Genomic DNA, 22,826 nt, shown 5'->3' with positions numbered 1-22,826 from the left:
GTTCTTGGTTATCAGGGTTGGATCAAATCTCTGCAGGAAAGTGGCCTGGAAGGGCCAAGTTTGCCCATCACTGAGTTAGATAATTGACATAATCAGTGACATTTGTGTGTAGACTTTCTTTAGTAATCAAATGTTATTGTTTGTTTATTGTGTTGTATAGTACAGTGTCAGTTAAAGGTTCCACTAATTGTTTTATACATTTAGAAATATCAGAATTGCTGCCATTTAGGTGAACTCTCTCGCCAAGTCTAGACAGTGTTTTTGCTCCTGTTGTAGCTGGCAGAGACAGGCTACTGCTGTAGCTGTGTGTGTGTGTGTGTGTGTGTGTGTGTGTGTACTATAGGGCTTTGCTACTGAAGTAACTGCCTGGTTTTGATTAACTAATCTAAGAAAGGGGGTTTTGACTCTAAAGTAATGTTTTGCTCTGCCAGTAGCATAGTGTTTAGGGGTTTAACCTTCTCTGACACCCTGAATATAAACTCTTCTTTCTTACACTATCATTGTATTATCAATTTCATCATGATGTAAACAGGAAGGCTTATCTTCCATGAGTTGGTTATAGGGCTGTTGCGATAACCACAATATCGCAATACCGCGCTATTGACGAGCAAACCGTGATTTTTGCGTGTTTTATTTTTTCGTAAGGTTATGCCCTTCTCGTTTTACACTTCATGCATGTGGACTGAATATTAAACAAGCTAGTAATGATAACATAATGTGTACCATGCTGATTTGTACAGATGCTCCATAGATTTGCACTTAACAAGCCTAAACAGACAGTGAATGAGAGAGAGATCGACTGAGCATGTGCGATTACTTGCATCTGTCCTCCAGGCCGAGTCATATATATTTGTGAAAATAGGTTGTCATGTCCAAGGAAAGCGAAATCTCTGTCTTAGCATCGACGCATAGCTGTTCAGCTGAGCCTTCTAAAGTGGCGCTCAAAGTTAAAGGGGTCATATGATGCGATTTCAATTTTTTCCTTTCTCTTGGAAGTGTTACAAGCTCTTGGTGCATAAAGAAGATCTGTAAAGTTCCAAAGACTAAAGTCTCAAATCCAAAAAGATATTCTACGAATCGTTCTATTTAACCGGATCTTCTTAGTGAACCGGTCGAACCAGTTCACCAAATCGAACTGAATCGTTTGAAGCGGTTCGCGTCTCACAAATTACTTATATTCGGTTTATAAACGTGCCTGACACTCCCTCTGACACTGTTAATAAGGCTTCATACTAGTAAACAATGCTATATTGCCCAATTGAACTCATTTCATAATTGATTAGCTTTGCATATTGGACAAAATCAACACTGAAACCTACAGCTAAGCTTCCACAACACTGTGTTAAGGCGTTTTATTTCCACTTTTCAAATATTTACTTAATTTTTATTGAAAATAAATTTCTTTCTGTTCTGGTATGTGATGGGAAAAGGAGAAGCACGAGTTTGACAAAAGCTCAATATTATTATTATTTAATATATTTGAAAGAATCTGTACTGTATAAAGCGCTATAAAGATAAAGGTGACGTCATTTGATGACCGGAAACGTGCTGTAGAGATTAAAGTACAATTTATGTCCAACTAACAACACTGTTTTTAGATACACAGCGATAGTTTGTAGTTTATATGTATATACGTACAAATACAAACAAACATTTTATATATATATATGGTGATAATACCGCATACCGTGCTATTGAGCCACTCAAAATTACCGCAAGGGAAATTCCCTCACTGCAACAGCCCTAGTTGGTTAAATGAATAACTATTGTGCAATTGTTTGCATCTACAAAATGCAGCAATACAATTTGAACACTGATACAATAAGTCACAAATATTCAATAACTCTGTTCCAAAATCTAGTATACTGCATTTTAAGACACACACCAGACACCAATATACCTTTCAAAAGTAACTCTAAAATAGCTGGATGACAGCAAGGTAGCTCACTATGTTCTGGAACAAAACCTATTTAAGTGAAAAGAGACAGTTATAGAATGGGGTACTACAGGGCTCTGTATTAAGGATAAACTGTTTTCCGATCATGTTGTTATGTGTACTTGCCAGGGTATGGAAGAGCAGGTGACTACCTGTCAGACTCTGGCCACAGTGAGATCTCCTCACGCTCCAGTCTGGTGAGCACCTCCTCCCTGGACATGGGGCAAGATGAACGCAGACATCGATATGGAGGAATGGCTGGGGAAAGCCAGGGCAGTGGCCACCGTCTAGAACGCAGGGCTACTGCTGATCCTGACCAGTACAGCTTGGGGTAAGCATTACTCTTTTAATTAGTTGGAATGTTGCCTGAATAACTAGTCAATTAATCAGTCTAAAGGAACCTAATTAGGCTGATTTTGCACTAGTCTGACCCTATTCAGACGTTTCTCAGGCACTATTTACATAAGACATGTTCTTGTGTTTAAAAGCAGATAGTCGGAGCACATTAGAATGAATTCAGGGTTCTTGAGAAGTATGAAACTATTTATTTTGAATGATGCGTAGTGTTAAAAGTACACCACTTGTAGTGGGGTAGTCAAAAATAAAGCGTGTTTTATTATGCAAACTGGAAATACCAGAACAAGTCAGAGCAATTCTATATTAAGTTGTCAAACTCACTAATGGACAAGTCTTTTATTGGACAACTGGTTGACCATCATGGCCTAGTCCTGGCAATGTAGGGTTTCAATTAAATCCTTCTGGATCCTTCTACCCTTTCTTTGTTCAGGTCTTACTCATCAATGCAGGACTGCCGGGGTCTGTATGCGGGTGCCACTGTGCTGTCTTCCCCCAGCTCAGAGGAGCTTACCCAGGACCAGGGCGACCGGGTGTCTCTCGATGCTGCTGATTCTGGTCGTGGCAGCTGGACTTCATGTTCCAGCGGCTCCCATGACAACATTCAGACCATGCAGCAGGGTCGTAGCTGGGAAGCACTTGCAGAGGGTGCGGGGCTTTGGGGAAGCAGAGGAAGCTGGGCATCTGCCTGCTCCTCTTCATCCTCTGCAGCATGTTGGGGCGAGGACTCTGAGGGTGACACGGGCACCATCAAGCGAAGAGGAGGGAGGGATGTGACCACAGACCCAGAGACCAGCAGCATCACCTCCACTGGTTCAGAAGAGTCCAGACAGCACAGTCGACGCCCCTCACCCATCACTGCAGGCAACACCAAAGCTGTGATCAGTAAGAGTCGCCACATGAACCAGGTTTAAAGGGATAGTTCACCCAAAAATGACAATTCTGTTGATATTTACTATTTACCTTCATGTTGATCCAAAGCCTTATGCTCTTATTTTAATATAACACAAAAATGAGAAGCATCACACTTTTTTTCCAGTAACATTTAATAGTAAACATAGTTACTTATCATAAAATTAGTCCAAATAGCCTGTGGGCTAAGCTTTATGAAGCCATGAAATAACTTTCTTTGAGGAACATTTCAAAAAGCCGTTATTCACAGAAAATTTTGCCCAAATTACGTATATGATGCCTTTGGCTATTCATGCGAGTTTGTACTGCACACTTTGATGTCAAACTTGATGCCTGGTGTTTTATTTTACTTGAAAGATGTGGTGGGGGAAAGATTTTCATTTTTGGGTAACTATTTAAAGAGTAACTACAGCAAGTTATGTGTCCTAACCTATTTGTTGAGTGTTTAAATTTTTCAAGTGCTGAAGTCATGATTTTTGCATGGAAAAACACATTCCCAATGATTAAACTAACATCTGAAAATGAAACCCTGCTCCAGGTTGAGAAATACAGGTGCGTCTCAATAAATTAGAATGTCGTGGAAAAGTTCATTTATTTCAGTAATTCAACTCAAATTGTGAAACTCGTGTATTAAATAAATTCAATGCACAGACTGAAGTAGTTTAAGTGTTGGTTCTTTTAATTGTGATGATTTTGGCTCACATTTAACAAAAACCCACCAATTCACTATCTCAACAAATTAGAATACTTCATAAGACCAATAAAAAAACATTTTTAGTGAATTGTTGGCCTTCTGGAAAGTATGTTCATTTACTGTACATGTACTCAATACTTGGTAGGGGCTCCTTTTGCTTTAATTACTGCCTCAATTCGGCGTGGCATGGAGGTGATCAGTTTGTGGCACTGCTGAGGTGGTATGGAAGCCCAGGTTTCTTTGACAGTGGCCTTCAGCTCATCTGCATTTTTTGGTCTCGTGTTTCTCAGTTTCCTCTTGACAATACCCCATAGATTCTCTATGGGGTTCAGGTCTGGTGAGTTTGCTGGCCAGTCAAGCACACCAACACCATGGTCATTTAACCAACTTTTGGTGCTTTTGGCAGTGTGGGCAGGTGCCAAATCCTGCTGGAAAATGAAATCAGCATCTTCAAAAAGCTGGTCAGCAGAAGGAAGCATGAAGTGCTCCAAAATTTCTTGGTAAACGGGTGCAGTGACGTTGGTTTTCAAAAAACAAAATGGACCAACACCAGCAGATGACACTGCACCCCAAATCATCACAGACTGTGGAAAAACTGAACACTGGACTTCAAGCAACTTGGGCTATGAGCTTCTCCACCCTAGTTTCCAACTGAAATACAAAACTTGCTCTCATCTGAAAAGAGGACTTTGGACCACTGGGCAACAGTCCAGTTCTTCTTCTCCTTAGCCCAGGTAAGACGCCTAAAATCTAGTATACTGCATTTTAAGACACACACCAGACACCAATATACCTTTCAAAAGTAACTCTAAAATAGCTGGATGACAGCAAGGTAGCTCACTATGTTCTGGAACAAAACCTATTTAAGTGAAAAGAGACAGTTATAGAATGGGGTACTACAGGGCTCTGTATTAAGGATAAACTGTTTTCCGATCATGTTGTTATGTGTACTTGCCAGGGTATGGAAGAGCAGGTGACTACCTGTCAGACTCTGGCCACAGTGAGATCTCCTCACGCTCCAGTCTGGTGAGCACCTCCTCCCTGGACATGGGGCAAGATGAACGCAGACATCGATATGGAGGAATGGCTGGGGAAAGCCAGGGCAGTGGCCACCGTCTAGAACGCAGGGCTACTGCTGATCCTGACCAGTACAGCTTGGGGTAAGCATTACTCTTTTAATTAGTTGGAATGTTGCCTGAATAACTAGTCAATTAATCAGTCTAAAGGAACCTAATTAGGCTGATTTTGCACTAGTCTGACCCTATTCAGACGTTTCTCAGGCACTATTTACATAAGACATGTTCTTGTGTTTAAAAGCAGATAGTCGGAGCACATTAGAATGAATTCAGGGTTCTTGAGAAGTATGAAACTATTTATTTTGAATGATGCATAGTGTTAAAAGTACACCACTTGTAGTGGGGTAGTCAAAAATAAAGCGTGTTTTATTATGCAAACTGGAAATAAAAGAACAAGTCAGAGCAATTCTATATTAAGTTGTCAAACTCACTAATGGACAAGTCTTTTATTGGACAACTGGTTGACCATCATGGCCTAGTCCTGGCAATGTAGGGTTTCAATTAAATCCTTCTGGATCCTTCTACCCTTTCTTTGTTCAGGTCTTACTCATCAATGCAGGACTGCCGGGGTCTGTATGCGGGTGCCACTGTGCTGTCTTCCCCCAGCTCAGAGGAGCTTACCCAGGACCAGGGCGACCGGGTGTCTCTCGATGCTGCTGATTCTGGTCGTGGCAGCTGGACTTCATGTTCCAGCGGCTCCCATGACAACATTCAGACCATGCAGCAGGGTCGTAGCTGGGAAGCACTTGCAGAGGGTGCGGGGCTTTGGGGAAGCAGAGGAAGCTGGGCATCTGCCTGCTCCTCTTCATCCTCTGCAGCATGTTGGGGCGAGGACTCTGAGGGTGACACGGGCACCATCAAGCGAAGAGGAGGGAGGGATGTGACCACAGACCCAGAGACCAGCAGCATCACCTCCACTGGTTCAGAAGAGTCCAGACAGCACAGTCGACGCCCCTCACCCATCACTGCAGGCAACACCAAAGCTGTGATCAGTAAGAGTCGCCACATGAACCAGGTTTAAAGGGATAGTTCACCCAAAAATGACAATTCTGTTGATATTTACTATTTACCTTCATGTTGATCCAAAGCCTTATGCTCTTATTTTAATATAACACAAAAATGAGAAGCATCACACTTTTTTTCCAGTAACATTTAATAGTAAACATAGTTACTTATCATAAAATTAGTCCAAATAGCCTGTGGGCTAAGCTTTATGAAGCCATGAAATAACTTTCTTTGAGGAACATTTCAAAAAGCCGTTATTCACAGAAAATTTTGCCCAAATTACGTATATGATGCCTTTGGCTATTCATGCGAGTTTGTACTGCACACTTTGATGTCAAACTTGATGCCTGGTGTTTTATTTTACTTGAAAGATGTGGTGGGGGAAAGATTTTCATTTTTGGGTAACTATTTAAAGAGTAACTACAGCAAGTTATGTGTCCTAACCTATTTGTTGAGTGTTTAAATTTTTCAAGTGCTGAAGTCATGATTTTTGCATGGAAAAACACATTCCCAATGATTAAACTAACATCTGAAAATGAAACCCTGCTCCAGGTTGATATTTAATAAATGAGTTTCACAATTTGAGTTGAATTACTGAAATAAATGAACTTTTCCACGACATTCTAATTTATTGAGATGCACCTGTACATGAACCTTAAGGATATAGACAACCTCACTTAAATTACTTAATTGTCATGTTGAACACTACAAGGTGGAACAGGACAACAAACTACCTACAAAAGTGGTCCTTCCTGATCTAGTGCATGTCTGCATGTGTCCGTCCACGTGTGTGAGAAGCATTACGGATATTAAACGGAACTGTGGTGTCCGTCTCCTCCCTCAGCACGGAAGGACGGCCGTTACCGGGACCCTCCACCAACTCCGCCGGGCTACACCGCACTGACCATCATCGACGTAACCGAGGGCACAGCTTACTCAGGCAGGAGACCCCCGGACTACACCACCGCCTTGCAGCGCTCCCGTCTTGTCACACATTCCCCTGACTCCCAGCAGCCCCCAGCTGCAGGAAAACCCACCCAATCGCCGGACCCCCGGGGCCGAGAAGAGGAGGAGGCAGAGGAGGTGGAAGAGGAGGGTGAGTGCTTGTCTCCCAAACTCAGAGCTCAAAGGAGGAGAGGTCCACACACAGCAGTTCCCCCCAGGCCATGAGTTACATACACCACCCCAACAGGAAGGTAAAACATCCCAAACTCCAGTTACTTCCACACTCACGCACTTCACTCACACTCACATACACCAGTCACGGTCTCTGCATGCCAGGAGGACAGCTCCTTCACCTGTCCACCATCACCAACCAAGCATCTCACACAGTGCATGTGTCACCACGGAGACAGCCTGCCCCCCGTCGCCAGTCATTGCTCCCTGCTCTGCCGTGTGTATTGGCTCTCACCCATCAGTGCTCACAGGAAAATCACTAGATCTGCCATAATAAATGCTTGAACACATGATAGAGCCTGAAGTCATGTTTGTGTTGTCAGGCAGCACATGAAATAGCATTAGTACTTATCAGCACAAAGATCCTGAATTGGGGAATTGTCATTTTATTAATTTTCACAGTAGGAGTCTTACCTGTCTTGTCATGTTTGTCTTTGGTACGGTAAGGCCAGAGCATATTTTATTTCCTTATTATATTTAGTGGTATGGCTATGACTTTGTTCCAAATCCCAGTGCATTTCCTACCCTAGACAGCATTTTTAGGCATCCAAAATTGCACAACTATGCTGCCTTACATTTTTGCTAAAATCAAAGTCAGTTATAAATGTAATGTTTGTAGGGAAGGTAATCCCAGGATCCTCTAAGACACATTCTGTGAAAACTTTCTTCCAAGACGGCATAGTTCAGCGAATCATTGATTATACATATTAATATTTATAAATGTATTAAATTTAGATATTTATAAAATAATATATATATATGATATATATACACATCTCTAAAAACGTTGAAGCAAATTTTCAAATAGACGTTATCTTTATCAAATCGCATTTTTGAAGTATAAACAACTACATTCTCACCTGAAAAACTCTTAAAGGGGTCCTATTATGCTTTTTCACTTTTGTCAGGAAACAGTGGTTGCAATTTATTTTTTTAACTCTGTCCCTGTGCATTATAACCCCAATTTGCTATTGTGTGCTGCGCATTTTACTGAGGACAGCTTCCACAACATGAGGGAGTACAGTGTCTGCCGGATTCGCCAAAAAGCTTTTGTTGAAAGACGGAGCAAGGGGGGTGGCAGTACTGAAACACCGTCTAAGCTGTTTGCCAATCACAACGCACTGGGACAGCTAACCAATCACAACACATTTTGTTTTTCGGAAGGCGGACCTTCATCAAAGCCGGAACTAATCGAGCCATTTGTGCCAGGATGGGGAGAAAGGTATTTTAATCATGTAAATTATGGGAAAAATAATGCGTTTTTCGAACCACCAAGCATAAGAGCATATTCTAGTACACCCCCAAAACAAAATCAAGACTTTGTAAAAGAGCATAATAGGACCCCTTTAAAACTATTTATTATTTATAAAATTGTAGTGGATTTGGGTGTTCGCCATGACACTCGATGTGAGAAATACTGCAAGCGGAGTAAAACAAATGTTAAAAAAGTTGGAGTTCTGTTATCACTAGAATATCGCACCTCTGGAAAAGGCTCTCAGCCAATCAGATTCGAGAACCAGAAAGAACTGTTGTATGTATGTATAAATCTCTCTCTCTCTCTCTCTATATATATATATATAGTTTTGCTAAACTACGCCATATAAAATAACATTTTATATAGTTACGTTATTTATTTTATTCACTACTGAAAACTATTTCCATCTTATTCAAAATTTACTTTTTAACAGTTACGGTTAGTGGAGTCACTTGTGAATGACGTAAACATTGCCGCCTGTGAAGCATTTCAGATCAGCCACTATTTCAGTTAAGATGCTGTTTTCACACTATGTTTGTTAGCATAATTTGAGCCCCATTTCCAGTCTACCTGCCATGTTGGTAATTAATTTTTTTAGCATTGCATTATTTGGTTCCAATCAGTGGTGTGCTTGCACCATCAATATGAGTATTCCTGTGATTACAATACTAGTGGCAACTGTTTGCTAGGTAGCAGTTCAGTAGAAGACAATACACGTTTTATTCCAGTTTTGGTCTTTTTGCTATTACTACCAAAATTTAATATGCACAGAACTGCACTTTCATCTGTTTACTAGGGATGTAACTATTAACGTTAACCGCGAGCCGGTTGAAAATCGATTCAAATATGTTACGATTCAAATCGGTTGAGATTTTGTTTGGATCATGATTAAAATGCAGTGATTGCCTCTAATTTTAAATGGAAAGAGCACAGACAAAGCCTTGTTTTGTTTATATGAAGAGATTTCTTTTATTTGTGTTACTTTTATTTAGTTTTGTTATTTACATTTACATCATATTTACATTTTGTTATTTTGTTAACTTACAAATGAGGACAATAGAAGCAATCAAAACCAACAAAAGAGCAATAATATGCAAGTGCTATATTAGTATATTATAGTGTTATATTTCAATTTCACAAAGAAACGTGCAGCATTTTTTTCAAGCAATAATAAAAGGACACATTTTGTTTATAATTTGTCTTAAATCTCATTTTGTAAAAAAATTAAAATAAAAAAAAAGTGAATCGAATCGTGAAATCAAAATCGTGAATCGAAACGAATCGTGAGTTGAGTGAATCGTTACATCCCTACTGTTTACTGCAAATGCAGTGTAAGAGATGTAGAGTTTGTGACGCCAAAGGCAGTTTCTGCTGAGACAATCAATAATTAGAAATGCACATTATATGTCATCAATAACAGTTCACTTTCACATGTCACTCTGGTTTGGAACAGAGCCTGTGTTTAGGTGATTGTGTCCATGATGTTCACAGTGATTCTCTCTTCTTCCTCCAGAGGGTGAACAGGTGTCCGCTGTTTGAAAGGGGGCGACACTGGCTGCACTGCTGCATTGACTGATGGCCCATATCGGGCATTCACAGGTCAGACAGACAGACAGACAGACCATCCAATCTACATCTTGCCGGCACTGCCTCTCTCCCTCCTCGATGGATTCATCTCCCTGCCCTGCCTTAATGCATCATGGGGGGTTTAATGCCCTGCATGCTTAAAAAATACTGTGAAGAAAGTAATTTAAAAAAATCATTTATTTGGCACTTTGGAGAATGGAAAAATAAACTGAACTGAAACTCAGACATGGCGCTTTGACATTCACACACAAAAAACAAACTACTGTTAACGGTTATCTTGAGACAATTCCCTCTTTCCTTCTGCTTAAAGGTCACATGAACGTGTTTAGTAGTTCCCCTCAGCACTTTTTAACTGTTTTTAAGGTGTAAACTGATGCACACAATCAACATTTCAGTCACTCGATTCTGGACATGCAGTTTGGATGGCGAAGAAGGCTTGAGTACAATTAACCACCCTTCTTTTTCACATCATTCCTGACGACAACACTCATATCTGTGTGGTTCAATATAACAGTATTATATTTGCAGAAGCACGACCTGAAGGACATCTCTTCTACTGGATGACTATGAATGGAGTTCACATTGATTCCTGACTTACGTAGCACACCAATTTAATATGGAAGGTGTTTTGTGAGAGGAAACAATGCTAAGTGAAGCCTTAGTGAGTGATTTTATTGGTTTTGGGCTTTTTAGTGGGTTTGAGAGCTATAAGAAAGTATGACTGAAACATCAGGTTTGGTCAAAGGCCTATAACAAACATAATTCAAAAACAAAAGCCTGAATAAATATGCATCTGTTGGTAATCGAGGAGCCAAAGTGATTATATTTGTGAATCAGTTCAGCTACAAGAAGCTGAACTCACTAATCTTCTATGTGAGCAGGCGGGTTTTATCAGTTCAGCGCCACTCCAGCTTCAAAAGCTAATTGAAGCGTTTGCTAATCGCTGTGGTACAACATCAATCGCCCCTGTTGGTTAAGGTGAGAACTGCAGGCTACTCAGGCAAATGAGGCCGTCTTATTCGGGTGCTACTTCCTTCCTCTCATTAAGTGAAATCATTAAGAAGTTGTGTGAAAAATGGTGGCTTTTGTGTTAAGTTTTTCTTTACGAGGGCTCAAGTCATGCATATTTCTCCTGGAGTGGGCCTTGATCTAACTACCACTGCTGCACAACAGCTTCCACGATCACTCACAGGAACTCAACTGAAACGTGCTTTTGAGACTCCAGTGGGCCGGGAACACGCAAACCCACCCAAAGTCCGGCAGTCAGAGCAGAACTGAACCGGTGGGAGCATGTCACTTTTATTCTTTCATTTTAATCACTGAGTTAAGCTGATCACATTGATCAGTAGTTAGAAACAATAGACTAAAGAAGAAAAAAGAAGTTTGCAGTGTTTTCCATTGTACTCTGTAATATCACTACTTCAATGTTGTTGTTTTTTTCTCTAGTTGCTTGTATGTTTGTTTGTTTGTAGGTTTTTGTTTGTTTTTGGCTCCCACACGTTTTGTAATGGTTGCGGATACAGTTGTTAATAACAACACATTTGTAACAGTAACTATATCGACCATCTGCTTCCACCCATTTTTTATTTTTTAGTCAATATTCACGTTTTGGCAAGCCAAGATGAGTCGCTTGTTGTGCAAAATAAGTTGCACAAATTGTACAAGCATAAATACAACAAGGTAAATAGTAGTAGGTAGCTGTTCTGCTACTCTGTTCGATATGTGATGTCAAGTGAGACGTGTACATTTAGCTGGTGAAGATTCTCTCTTTTTTGACTACTTTTACCTGTACGTCTTTTACAAAGACAATTGGTGGAGTATGTATTTGTTCTTATTTTTTGTCTTTCTTTTTGTTTTGTATTTTTATTACAATAATTGTAAATATTGGTTATATTTTTGTTGAATTGTAAAAATGTATGATGTTTATGCCTCAACATCCAGTTTATATGAAGCTGGGAATCAATAAATTCGACAAAAATGAATCAACTTATAGTTTTTAAATGCAATTGTTATTATTATTATTATTATTATTATTATTGCTCTTTTGTTTTGTTGATTCTGCATTAAGGTTTTTGTTTTCAAACATTGTTTTAAATGACCTCTGGCACCATCTAGTGTTTGCACAAGATAAGACATGGAAGTAACTTGAAATGTGTATCTCATACTTTTCTAACTGACAAATGTATGTTGGGGTTAATAAAAGACATCCGTATCTATGTACTGTTCAACACTGTTTGCTTTTTCATTGTTTCTTCAGAGGCTTTGATGAGCCAAAGAGGATAAACTGGGTCATGTACACAGTGATTCCACATTACTGAGCATGATGCACTACGAAACCTAATCACAGTATCACATTTTAGATACTAAGGCGAAAATCAGACCTTCCTCCCAAGATGACCAACCCATTCTTTGGTTAGTCCAGGTAAGGTCAGATTTTCACAGCTGGTGTGGGGTGAGTTATGGGGAAAGAGCAAGCAATAATGCCATAGGAAGCATACTAAATATGCAGTTATAAATCTTGAAATGTATAAGTGTACATTTTATTGTATAGTTAAGATTTAAGTTTTTCTCAATCACTATTTTGTATCAGTATGCATGTTGTCCAGTTATTCTGCCATGGAATAAAAAAAAAACATTTCACAATTCTGACTTGTTCTTACAGTTGGAAGTTTGTCTCGCAATTCTGACGTAGTCTGTATCTCACAATTCTGAAGAAAAAAAATGTCTCAATTGTGAGAAAAAAAGTCTGAATTGTGGGATAAAAGCTCAGAATTGCAAGACAGAAAGTCGCAATTACCTTTTAATTTTTTATCCCATGGTGGAAACAAGCTTCCATGAGTTTCAGAGTTTTTAATTTTACTGGTATATAACATTTATGGTAGTTTCTGTGTTCTGTTGAACATAGAAGATATTTTGAAAAATATGGGCAACCAAACAGTTGATGGGACCCCAATAACTTCCATATGGAAAAAATACTATGGAAGTGAATGGGGACCATCAGTTGTTTGGTTATACACTGTTTGGAACAACCTGAGTAAACGATGACAGAATTTTTATTTTAGGTGAACTATCCCTCTTAACTTCGAAATAACTGCATTTGTTTCCAAAATGTTTTAGTCAGAATGAATATTCAATGTGTATGTTTTGAGGAAACTAGTTATTTAGATAAACTATATGTCTCACATTAAATACTGGATCTCTTCCATCTTTCCATTACTTTCTTTTCGTCTCTGATTTGCTATTGCATGTACAAATTGCACCTTAATGGATGTGAAGCAAAGTGCATAATTTTGTTTCATGCCACAACTGATGTGTATTTCCTAAATGAACATCCTGAAGGTTTTAGGTATGATTAAGTTCCATTGTCATTTAAATTCTGCATTAGGTTTCCTTTGCCTTTGCCATGACATTCAGCTGTGCACAAGAATTAATCCAAGATGTGACGCTGTCTTTGTCGTGTTGAAGATTAATCACCTTTTCCTGAAGCTCCACCTCTTTTTCATTATATTCTTTATAATATTATAAAGGGTACAATTACAGAATATAATAATACATTATATATTATGTCTATTCTAATATTATACCCCTGGTAGGGGCTCCAGTGGAGTCTGTTATCATGTCCTGTCAGAGTGTTTTACATTCACATTGCTTGACATTCAATTTAACGGAAGTGAAAATTTGAGGAATTAATGTATAGTTTTGATGAGCTCAAGGGCACCTGCAACACAGCCCCTCAGGCCCATGTGAATATGTGCTCCATATACACATATGTTCTTCACCCCTCTCCTGATTTCCATGGAGGCCAATGAATAATTACAGTCGAAACCCCTTTCCATTCCTGCTATAGGTGTGAATAATGCCTGTAAACATAGTGACAGTGACTAAATTAAATGTCAAAGATGACAACATCCATAACACTAGAGTCATTACAATTGACACAATTGTAGCATCTGGACCAATCAAAAACACAATTTTAGAATTGTACAGTAAGAAAGTTATTTCCCTTAACCAGGAAATTAACGTTCTTAGAATTGACAGACAGTTGAGCCTGAGAGGTCAAGTAAATATCTACAGCGGATCTAAATATTTATAATTAATTATAACTAGTTATGATAAATTATTCATATTTCCCCATGAGCCGATTCGCTACACAATGTTATGAAATAACCAAGTCAAGTAACTTTTTCTATTGATTTTTAGCTAACTTATTTAGCTACAATGTAACGTGTGGTGCCGAAATCCCATTATATTATAACTCTCCTGCTTGTCCCTTCTGTGTTTATGGGTAAGATTAGTCAGTGACTGACTACACAGAGGGGGAGATTTTTCAGCTGTTCGAAACTTTAAATCTCACTCTGTTTCACAAAGGTATGGCTTGAGAAAATGGATAATTTGGAATCCTTTTATAGTGTGTGTGTGTGTGTGTGTGTGTGAGAGAGAGAGAGAGAGAGAGAGAGAGATACTTTGTTGTGTACTTTGCTTCTGCGTTTATAGTTTTATAGTCAGACTTAAGTTAGGAGTGTGGGGCCATCTGATTACAATATAATAATAGCCAAAAAAAAAAAAAAAGTCCTAAACAAAATGCATACATTTATAATGCATAATTCTTTGAGACTTGAAACCTACCCTGCTCAACATTTTGACTTTCTACTGCAGTATGTTTGCTCATGTTTGTTTCTTTGTGTGTGATTCTATCTTTCTCACACACACAGACACTAAAGAGCATCTTTAATTTCAATGGCAGCAAGATAATCTGATCATCTAAACAAATGAGTTTGCATGAATAATGTAAACAATAATAATAATAATATAAAAACTTATTTGATTATTGACTAGAAATAGTGCAAAATCTTAAATGTCTTTCTTTTCAAACAATTTGTCTATTTTCACATGTAACAGTGTAATGTAAATGAAAGTTATGTAATTTCATTAAAGGTCATTTACAATATATAAATACATAAATAAATAAACTAACTAACTAACTAACATCCATTTAACAGCATATTGGGCAGGATGGTGTGTCTTTGAATGTAGATACTTCAAGTTTTTCAACAACCCTCAAATCTGGGTTGAAGCCGAGGTATGATGCATAATGTGACCAAAAAAAAAGGTAAATACAACTTAAGCTTTGTCTAAATGTCTCCACCTCTACAGAAAATCTGTTTGGACTTTTGATGGGAACTGTTTGTTGTGTCACAAATATGTTCAGTTAGTTTCTGTTATCAATGACTTTTAGTTTGTTTTCGTAGTTTAATGGTTTCCTTTGTTCTTTTCCCACTCCTCTTTGGTTGTTATGGTTTCTGATATGATTAGTTAATGCATGTACATATTAGATCATTCAAATTCTGACTTCTGATTAGTTAATACAGCATCCCAGGAGTGTTAAAACAATGATAAAATAACAGCTATGACCTGAAAAACATGCAATATAATGGTTTGTCTTACCTGAAGCACTCAAAGCTCAGAGAAGGTAGACAGGCCAGACTGGCATTTTTTTTCAAAGAATGCTGGAACAATGCATAGAATTGAAAAACGTGTGATATATTAAAATACATTTTAATATAAAATTAACCAGCACCTGCTCATGTTCTCTTTGGTGTGTGTGTGTGTGTGTGTGTGTGTGTGTGTGTGTGTTTTAAATAATATTATTCATCTATTCACTATACATAGTGTAATTTTGTAATTGCACGAGTGTGCATGTTTTTATGTACATGGTACACTAATTTCTCACACTTTCTTGTCACTTCACAGTATGCTCTTGGATCACTCTGGATAACATGATCATCAGGTTTTACACAAACTTGTGGAGTCCATTCAGCTTGAGAGCAGTTGTCATTAAAATAAATGTTGGACAAACCAAGTATGAATTCTGAGATTCATGTTAATTTTTAAAATTGGCCTTTTCAGTCAGTGTTATGCTGATAAATAATTTGCAATAAAAATGTTTTATTAAATTAGAAAATAATGTAAATAAATAAATAACAACACCAGTGGTTTCAGGCTTTTTGTCATTTCTGTGACACTATGAATCTACTGTATCAGCATTTTCACAAAAGTGGCATGCATGGCCAAACCATAGAAAAAAAACTATGTAAACAGCATATGGGGGAAAAAAAGAAAGAAAAAAACACATGGGCAGTTGCTGGAATCAACATTACCTACATTACCTTTAATATCAAAGTCACCTTAAATGAATGAAGGATTGATGCATCAGCAAATATGCCTGAAGTCTGAAAAATCCTGAAACATTGATAATAAATCAGCATATTAGAATAATTACTAAAGGATCATGTGACCCTGAAAACTGGAGTAATGGCTAATGTATATATATATATATATATATAAAGACTGTGTGTAGAGGTGAGGTTCACATGGGAAGAGACGAGTACCGTATGTTGAAAGCAAATTATTATTAAACTCTCCACCAAAAAAAAGATGAACTAGGATTTCATAGTAGAGGTAGTTTGGATTATTATGAAAGCCAAAACATTTTGAAGGCTTCATGGCCTATGTGACAGTGACTGTGTGTAAAGGTGAGGTTCACACGGGAAAGGGATGAGTACTGTATGTTGCAAGCAAATGATTATTAAACCCTGTCAGTTCACATTAAATCTATATGTCTCTAGGATTATTATTTTTATTATATCATTATTATTTATTTTTTCAAATAGACCACCTCGCAAAATTCCACCATTAGAACAAACTCAAGAGGACTGATAATTAATTGTGGAAAGCAGGAGGGGTGAAACTTATTAAAAAAAAAAAAAATAGGGCTACATGACTCTGACTTGGCAACTCTAAGACATTGTTTTTAAGTAATAAATCTATGACTTTATGTTTGTGGGTCATTTTCTAGCTGGAAAATTAGAATTTGGCTGTATTTTGCCTCATTCATTTTACCCTTGCAAGCCTTCCTGCTTCTGCAAAGCATTCCTGAAGGATCCTGCTTTACTTCATGGTGGAGATGGTGTATTTACGGTGATACATGATTGGATTCCACATACCTTCTGGCAAACATTAACAGTGACTTTCACTCTGTCATTCTCCCATTCAACTGCAACTGGTCTGTTACACATTCACTGTTTTTGAGGATGCCATATTCCCCTTGTCATTTTTCACAGCTTATAGTTTTTTTTTTTGTTGGTGTACTTTCTTCCACAATACTACCTCACCAGAGCTGGAGCTTACAGAGAGAGGTGTATTAATACTACAATCACCTTAAACTATTCAATTACACACACATTATCTACATTTAACTCTTCTAAAACCACAGAAACAAAGTTACATTAAAGCCATCTCTGATATTAGGTTGGTCAGAATCACCACATTTCCGGTATATTTTAAAAATTGCGTCTTAGGCAAAACTCATTTGGAATTGTTATTGAATTCTAAACTTTCTAAACCTATTTCTCCTAAACATTTATGCTTGTGTACTGATGCATATAAAAACATGAAATGCTCTCAGATGCCAAATCAGTGCATAGTGTTCTGCAGTTTACCAGTAACTCTATATTGTTTTGCAGTATTATTATTTATTTATTAATTAATGCATTTATTTATTTATTATTTTTAACAAATTGGTTGAACTGTTGTTCAATGATATTTTATGAAAATTAACTGTTCATAATCATATTTTGAGTTTTATTTCAAAACTTTCTAAATTGTCATGCAACATTATGCAAGTTAAGATTGCAAGCTTGGGTGTAGGTTGTGTTTTGTGACCTTGATGATCCACTGATAAATGATTCAGCTTATAAGGATTTTGTAATACGGTTGATTGTAATACATTAATTCCTCTGCCATATAAAAACTCAAACATCTGCACTGATAAACAGACAAATACAGCACACTCTCTGTTAGTATTACCAAAATAATACATCAATTAAAACATTTACAATAGCATCAACATAGTATTTAGACATATATTTAGATATGTTTAATGTGTTTCATTGTTGTTTCAGATGTGCAGTATTCAATGTGAGAAACAATGGGAGTCTGGACTGTCTGCATGTCTCTCTGTTTGCTCTTTGCTCTGAATGCTTCAGGTGAGATACATTATGACAATACTGCAGGATTTACTGAACATCTCTAAATACCACCACTGAATTTTCACTGACCTTCAAGTGATTTATTATCTGATCTTTAACATAAGAACCACTGGTATAACATGCTATTCAGTTTAGTTTTTCTCAGAGCTTAATAACTGCTACTTTCTGAATAATTTCCATTGGCAGAGAAACAGTGCTGTTTTACTCAATATCATTAACACGGCTGTGAGTAACTGAGGCTGCTAACATTCAGTACAAAAACACTCTTGCACAAGTTATATTGCTTAATTACTCTTTGTGCTTCAGTCTTGTATAAATAGAAATGGGTGACAAAGTGATAAAGAGATGGTCTATGTTCATTTTGTCTTTAAAAATGATAATAGATATATGATGCAATTAATTAAAGATAATTTAAACTTACAATAAAACAAACCAAATCTTAATATAACAGCTTGTGAGAGTGGGTGGATTCGATATGGACGTAGATGCTTCAGGGTTTTTAACCATCCAGTGACCTGGAGGGATGCAGAGGTATGAAATATTCACCAGCATCTGACATTATAAATAAATTACCTTATTTGTATATATATTTTTTTATTATTATTTGAAGATTTAAAAAAAAAAATTCTATCTATCTATCTATCTATCTATCTATCTATCTATCTATCTATCTATCTATCTATCTATCTATCTATCTATCTGTTTCTCCTCATGTCATTTTCTCCTCAGGTGAGTTGCTTGAACCATGGTGGGAACCTTGCCTCTGTACACAATCTCAAGGAGTACACCTTCTTAAAGCTCATGATCTCAAGTTCAAGATCATACTGGATAGGAGGCTATGATGCTGTTTCGGTATGTTATTATGTTGTTAATTGATTTACTTTTTTTGTGCTGTTGTCCAAGATAAGTATGTAACACTTTACTGTCTAACATTAAATTAACGCTGCTTAAAGTAAAAATAGTGAATGTTAAAATTTACACAGGTGTGCAAGTAGCATTTCCTAGATCCTCAGACTCTTTATTTTACACATGCACATAATGCCAGACGGTCCTAAACACAGTGATCTTAGCTCTCTTCTGTTCACAGGAGGGAACGTGGTTCTGGAGTGATGGGTCCAAAATGAATTTCAAACTTTGGAACCCTGGAGAGCCCAACAACCAAAAGCATGTTGAGCACTGCATTGAGATGAACTATGGAGGTAAATAATTAGAAAGATGTGAATGTCATTTCATGTTTTCAGTTCTGGACAGTTAATAAAGAAACTGTATTCACTCCCCTCACTTCCAGTGTTTATGTCACAGACTAGACATTCCTTATTTATCTTTATAAATATAAGCATTATGATGTTAATACCTGTATAATTACTTGTATAATTAAAACATATTTTTCTTTCTCACAACAGCTACAGGATTTTGGAATGACCAAGAATGCACAGACAAAGTACCATTTGTGTGTGCCATTTCTGGCTGATCTCTTCCCCTACATGCCATGTTAAATCAGAAGTGTCATGCCCATTTAATCTTATTTTTGAATGTTTCGAACATTTTTAATACAGTGCAAATTTATTAAAATCACTGATTCTAAGTTCAGTTGCAATTTTGCTTTGTTGCATGATACCTCTGTGTTAAACATCTTTCTTTCTGTAACTCAATAAATCAAACAGCATTCAGTTATTGTCCTGAAAATCTGTTGCACCACAAATGCGGACACAAACAGTCATCAAAATACAACTCTAAAGAGAGCATGCTCATTCAGAGCATAAAGAGTTTTTATGGGTTCTAATTCATGTAGCTTATGTTTTGGTCAACCATGATTATCACAGGTTTTGTTCTTCAGCTTCTCCTGACTCACAAGTACTGCAGAGACACAAAGAGAGAGTGATGGAGCTGAGCATGTTCTCATAATGAACCGTGTTATGTTCAGCTACGTGAATCCTCATTTTCCTGTGTTTTCTGCTTTCTGATAAAAACATGTTTGCCAAGTGTTAATAACATTATTCATCGTCAAAATTAAAAGGACAGCTCACCCCAAAATTAAAATTAGAATTGAAACTACTGTGACACTATAAACCTGTTGTATCAACATTTTCACAAAGTGGCATGGCCAAACCATTTAAAAAAGCATTGTGTAGACAGCATGTGAGAACGAGAACAAGGGCAGTTGCTGGAATGAACATTACCTTGAATATATCAGAGTCACCTTGAGTGAATGGAGAGTTGATGCTGAAGTCAGCAAACATGTCCATTAATAATTAATATATAGTATTGCTATAGTATTAGTATCGCTTTTGACTCAACCTCTTTTTTACACCTTTCTTTAATTCTGTTTCTATGTGTTTCCATATCCGTACTATTACTACCACTCACAAACCAAGCATCACACTCTATAGGCAGCGCAATCCTAACAGCCTGTGCACTTTGCCTATGTCTGCTAATACACTACTTTCTTTTTCTATTGGTCTCTGGAATTGTCAATCTGCAGTAAACAAAGCAGATTTCATTACATCTATTACTAGTCATTCAAGACTAAACCTCATGGCCCTGACAGAGACGTGGATCACACCAGAGGACACTGCTACTCCTGCAGCACTCTCCAATAATTTCTCATTTTCCCTCACTCCCTGTCTAACTGGAAGAGGTGGAGGTACTGGTCTGCTTATCTCTAATGATTAGAAAATTGTTTCATTTACCTTCTCTGGGTATTAGCAGCTCCTTTGAATCACCTTCAGTCACTATTACCCACTCTTTTAAAATCCATTTTGTAGTTGTTTATCGATGGTACTGGGACTAGGATGGTACTGCCCTAGTTTTTTATTTATTTAGTCATTTTGCAGACACTTTTATCCAAAGCGACTTACAAATGAGGACAACAGAAGCAATCAATTGTAGTATTAAAACAACTAAAAACAGATCCAAAGCTAAAACTTTATAAATACTACTTATACACATTTTAAAAATAAAAAAGTTAAATAAAAATGACAACTGCATACAACACAATTTCAAAACTTAACATTTAAATGCTGACTCTCCATTTACTCTTATCTGATTGGTTCAATAAACACATGCCAAATCGTATGCCAAAACATTAATCTTCATTTAGTTCTGGATCGTTCTCGCTGCCAGAATGGTACTTTTAACGTACACATACATTATAAATAAATGCATAGAACCAGTCTGTATGTGTACAAAACTAACTGTTGCAAATGTCTAAATGACTTGTGCATGTGGGGCAAAAAGTTCCCAAAATAAACCGATATGTACAGCTCCGTCTTTCTTTTCTCTGCGCTTACAATTTTGGCACGATTCTCTCACTAACTGAGTTTTGCAAAAGTGTGAGGGGGAGGGCGGGGCCACCTTCTTCTTGTAGCCAATCAAATGATACTCTCGCTGACTCTCCATTTACTGTTATCTGATTGGTTCGATAAACACATCATATGCCAAAACATTAATCTTCATTTAGTTCCGGATCGTACTCGCTGCCAGAATAGTACTTTTAACGTACACATACATTAAAAATAAAAATAAATAAATAACAACTTGATTAAAACATGATACTTTATAAGTTGTGTACCATTAGGCTATGTGTTCATACAGAATTTGGAGCTGTTTAGTATCCTTTTCTTCCTCAACAGGCTATATATGATATAGTTTATTGTAATATACTAATCATAACACCCGATATACTTGCTACATCGTTAGAAGAATGGCATCTACGCTAATATTAGTCTGTTTCTCTCTTATTCCGAGGTCACCGTAGCCACCAGATCCAGTCTGTATCCAGATCAGATGGTCACTGCAGTCACCCGGATTCAGTACGTATCCAGCCCAGACGGTGGATCAGCACCTAGAAAGGACCTGTACAGCGGAGACCAGGACAACTAGATGAGCCCCAGATACAGATCCCCTGAAAAATGAGTGTTTACTATTGTCATTTTGCATTATTGACACACTATTTTCCTAATTAATGCTGTTCAGTTGCGTTGACACAATCTGTATTGTTAAAAGCGCTATATAAATAAAGGTGACTTGACTTAATATTGTAATTTTGATGATACTTAAAGATGGCCTAGTGTCTGCACTAGTTTAATACATGTATTTTCACCTGTCTACTGATCAGGGACGATTCCATTTTTTGTGGCAGGGAACGCTGGATTCCCACATAATTAGTTACTTTAATTTGGATATATATTTAGACATCATTAAAGACATTTTTATCAAAGTTATATTATTTCATTTTGATTTGAAGTGTAAGTTTTTGCGTTAGTTTGTATGCAGATTATATGAAATTTCAATGTAAAGCCAAACCAATCCAATAATGCTAACACCAACTCACAATTCAGTATGAACACATGGGAGTGATGGAGAGTCAGCGAGAGCCTCATGTGATTGGCTACAAGAAGGTGGTGGACCCGCCCTCCCCTTCACGCTTGCAAAACTCAGTTAGTGAGAGAACCGTGCAAAAATTGTAAGCACAGAGAAAAGAAAGACGGAGCTGTACATATCGGTTTATTTTGGGAACTTTTTGCCCCACATGCACAAGTCATTTAGACATTTGCAACAGTTAGTTTTGTACACATACAGACTGGTTCTATGCAGTCAATCCGTTTTGCAGTTCTTGAAACTGTTGTTTTCGCTTGCAAATCACTGTTCACAGGCTTGCAGTGCTTTTGACCGTCTTTTGGCGAAAAACACGTGCCAAAAGTGTAAGCGCGGAAAAATGGAAGTCAGAAGCATGCAGATCATATTTATTTTGCGTTAGCATGAAGCTGCAGTTTCACAATAC

General features: G+C 37.5%; 2 protein-coding genes across 2 annotated transcripts in view; both read left to right on the top strand.

Annotated features, from left to right (window-relative positions):
* The window catches only part of LOC107665530 (rap guanine nucleotide exchange factor 2-like), a 143,308-nt gene extending 131,439 nt beyond the window's left edge, over window positions 1–11,869 (top strand). Inside the window, exons 29-32 of the mRNA XM_016456444.1 lie at window positions 2,066–2,267; window positions 2,724–3,175; window positions 6,822–7,073; window positions 9,922–11,869. Coding sequence (XP_016311930.1) covers window positions 2,066–2,267; window positions 2,724–3,175; window positions 6,822–7,073; window positions 9,922–9,947 — 932 coding nt within the window. The 3' untranslated portion in view covers window positions 9,948–11,869. The remainder of the gene's footprint in view (window positions 1–2,065; window positions 2,268–2,723; window positions 3,176–6,821; window positions 7,074–9,921) is intronic.
* Window positions 11,870–17,838: 5,969 nt separating this feature from the next.
* LOC107665534 (galactose-specific lectin nattectin-like) lies at window positions 17,839–19,703 on the top strand. The gene is made up of 6 exons (XM_016456449.1): window positions 17,839–17,850; window positions 17,957–18,040; window positions 18,495–18,574; window positions 18,773–18,895; window positions 19,131–19,242; window positions 19,447–19,703. The coding sequence occupies exons 2-6, from the start codon at window positions 17,983–17,985 to the stop codon at window positions 19,512–19,514; spliced, it is 441 nt and encodes a 146-aa protein (XP_016311935.1). The 5' UTR covers window positions 17,839–17,850; window positions 17,957–17,982; the 3' UTR covers window positions 19,515–19,703.
* The last annotated feature ends 3,123 nt before the right edge of the window (window positions 19,704–22,826 follow it).

Source organism: Sinocyclocheilus anshuiensis, unplaced genomic scaffold, assembly GCF_001515605.1.
Source record: "Sinocyclocheilus anshuiensis isolate Anshui unplaced genomic scaffold, SAMN03320099.WGS_v1.1 scaffold607, whole genome shotgun sequence".
NCBI lineage: Eukaryota > Metazoa > Chordata > Actinopteri > Cypriniformes > Cyprinidae > Sinocyclocheilus > Sinocyclocheilus anshuiensis.
Note: the sequence above shows the minus strand (reverse complement) of the source record. Positions and strands in the feature narration are given on the sequence as shown.

What these genes read in the sequence shown, in the direction of transcription:
- LOC107665534 (XM_016456449.1), top strand. Translation starts at nt 17,983, where the DNA reads ATGGGAGTCTGGACTGTCTGCATGTCTCTCTGTTTGCTCTTTGCTCTG. An exon ending in TGACCTGGAGGGATGCAGAG is followed by an intron (nt 18,575 to 18,772) that starts GTATGAAATATT and finishes TTTTCTCCTCAG; the next exon opens with GTGAGTTGCTTGAACCATGG. An exon ending in GAGGCTATGATGCTGTTTCG is followed by an intron (nt 18,896 to 19,130) that starts GTATGTTATTAT and finishes TTCTGTTCACAG; the next exon opens with GAGGGAACGTGGTTCTGGAG.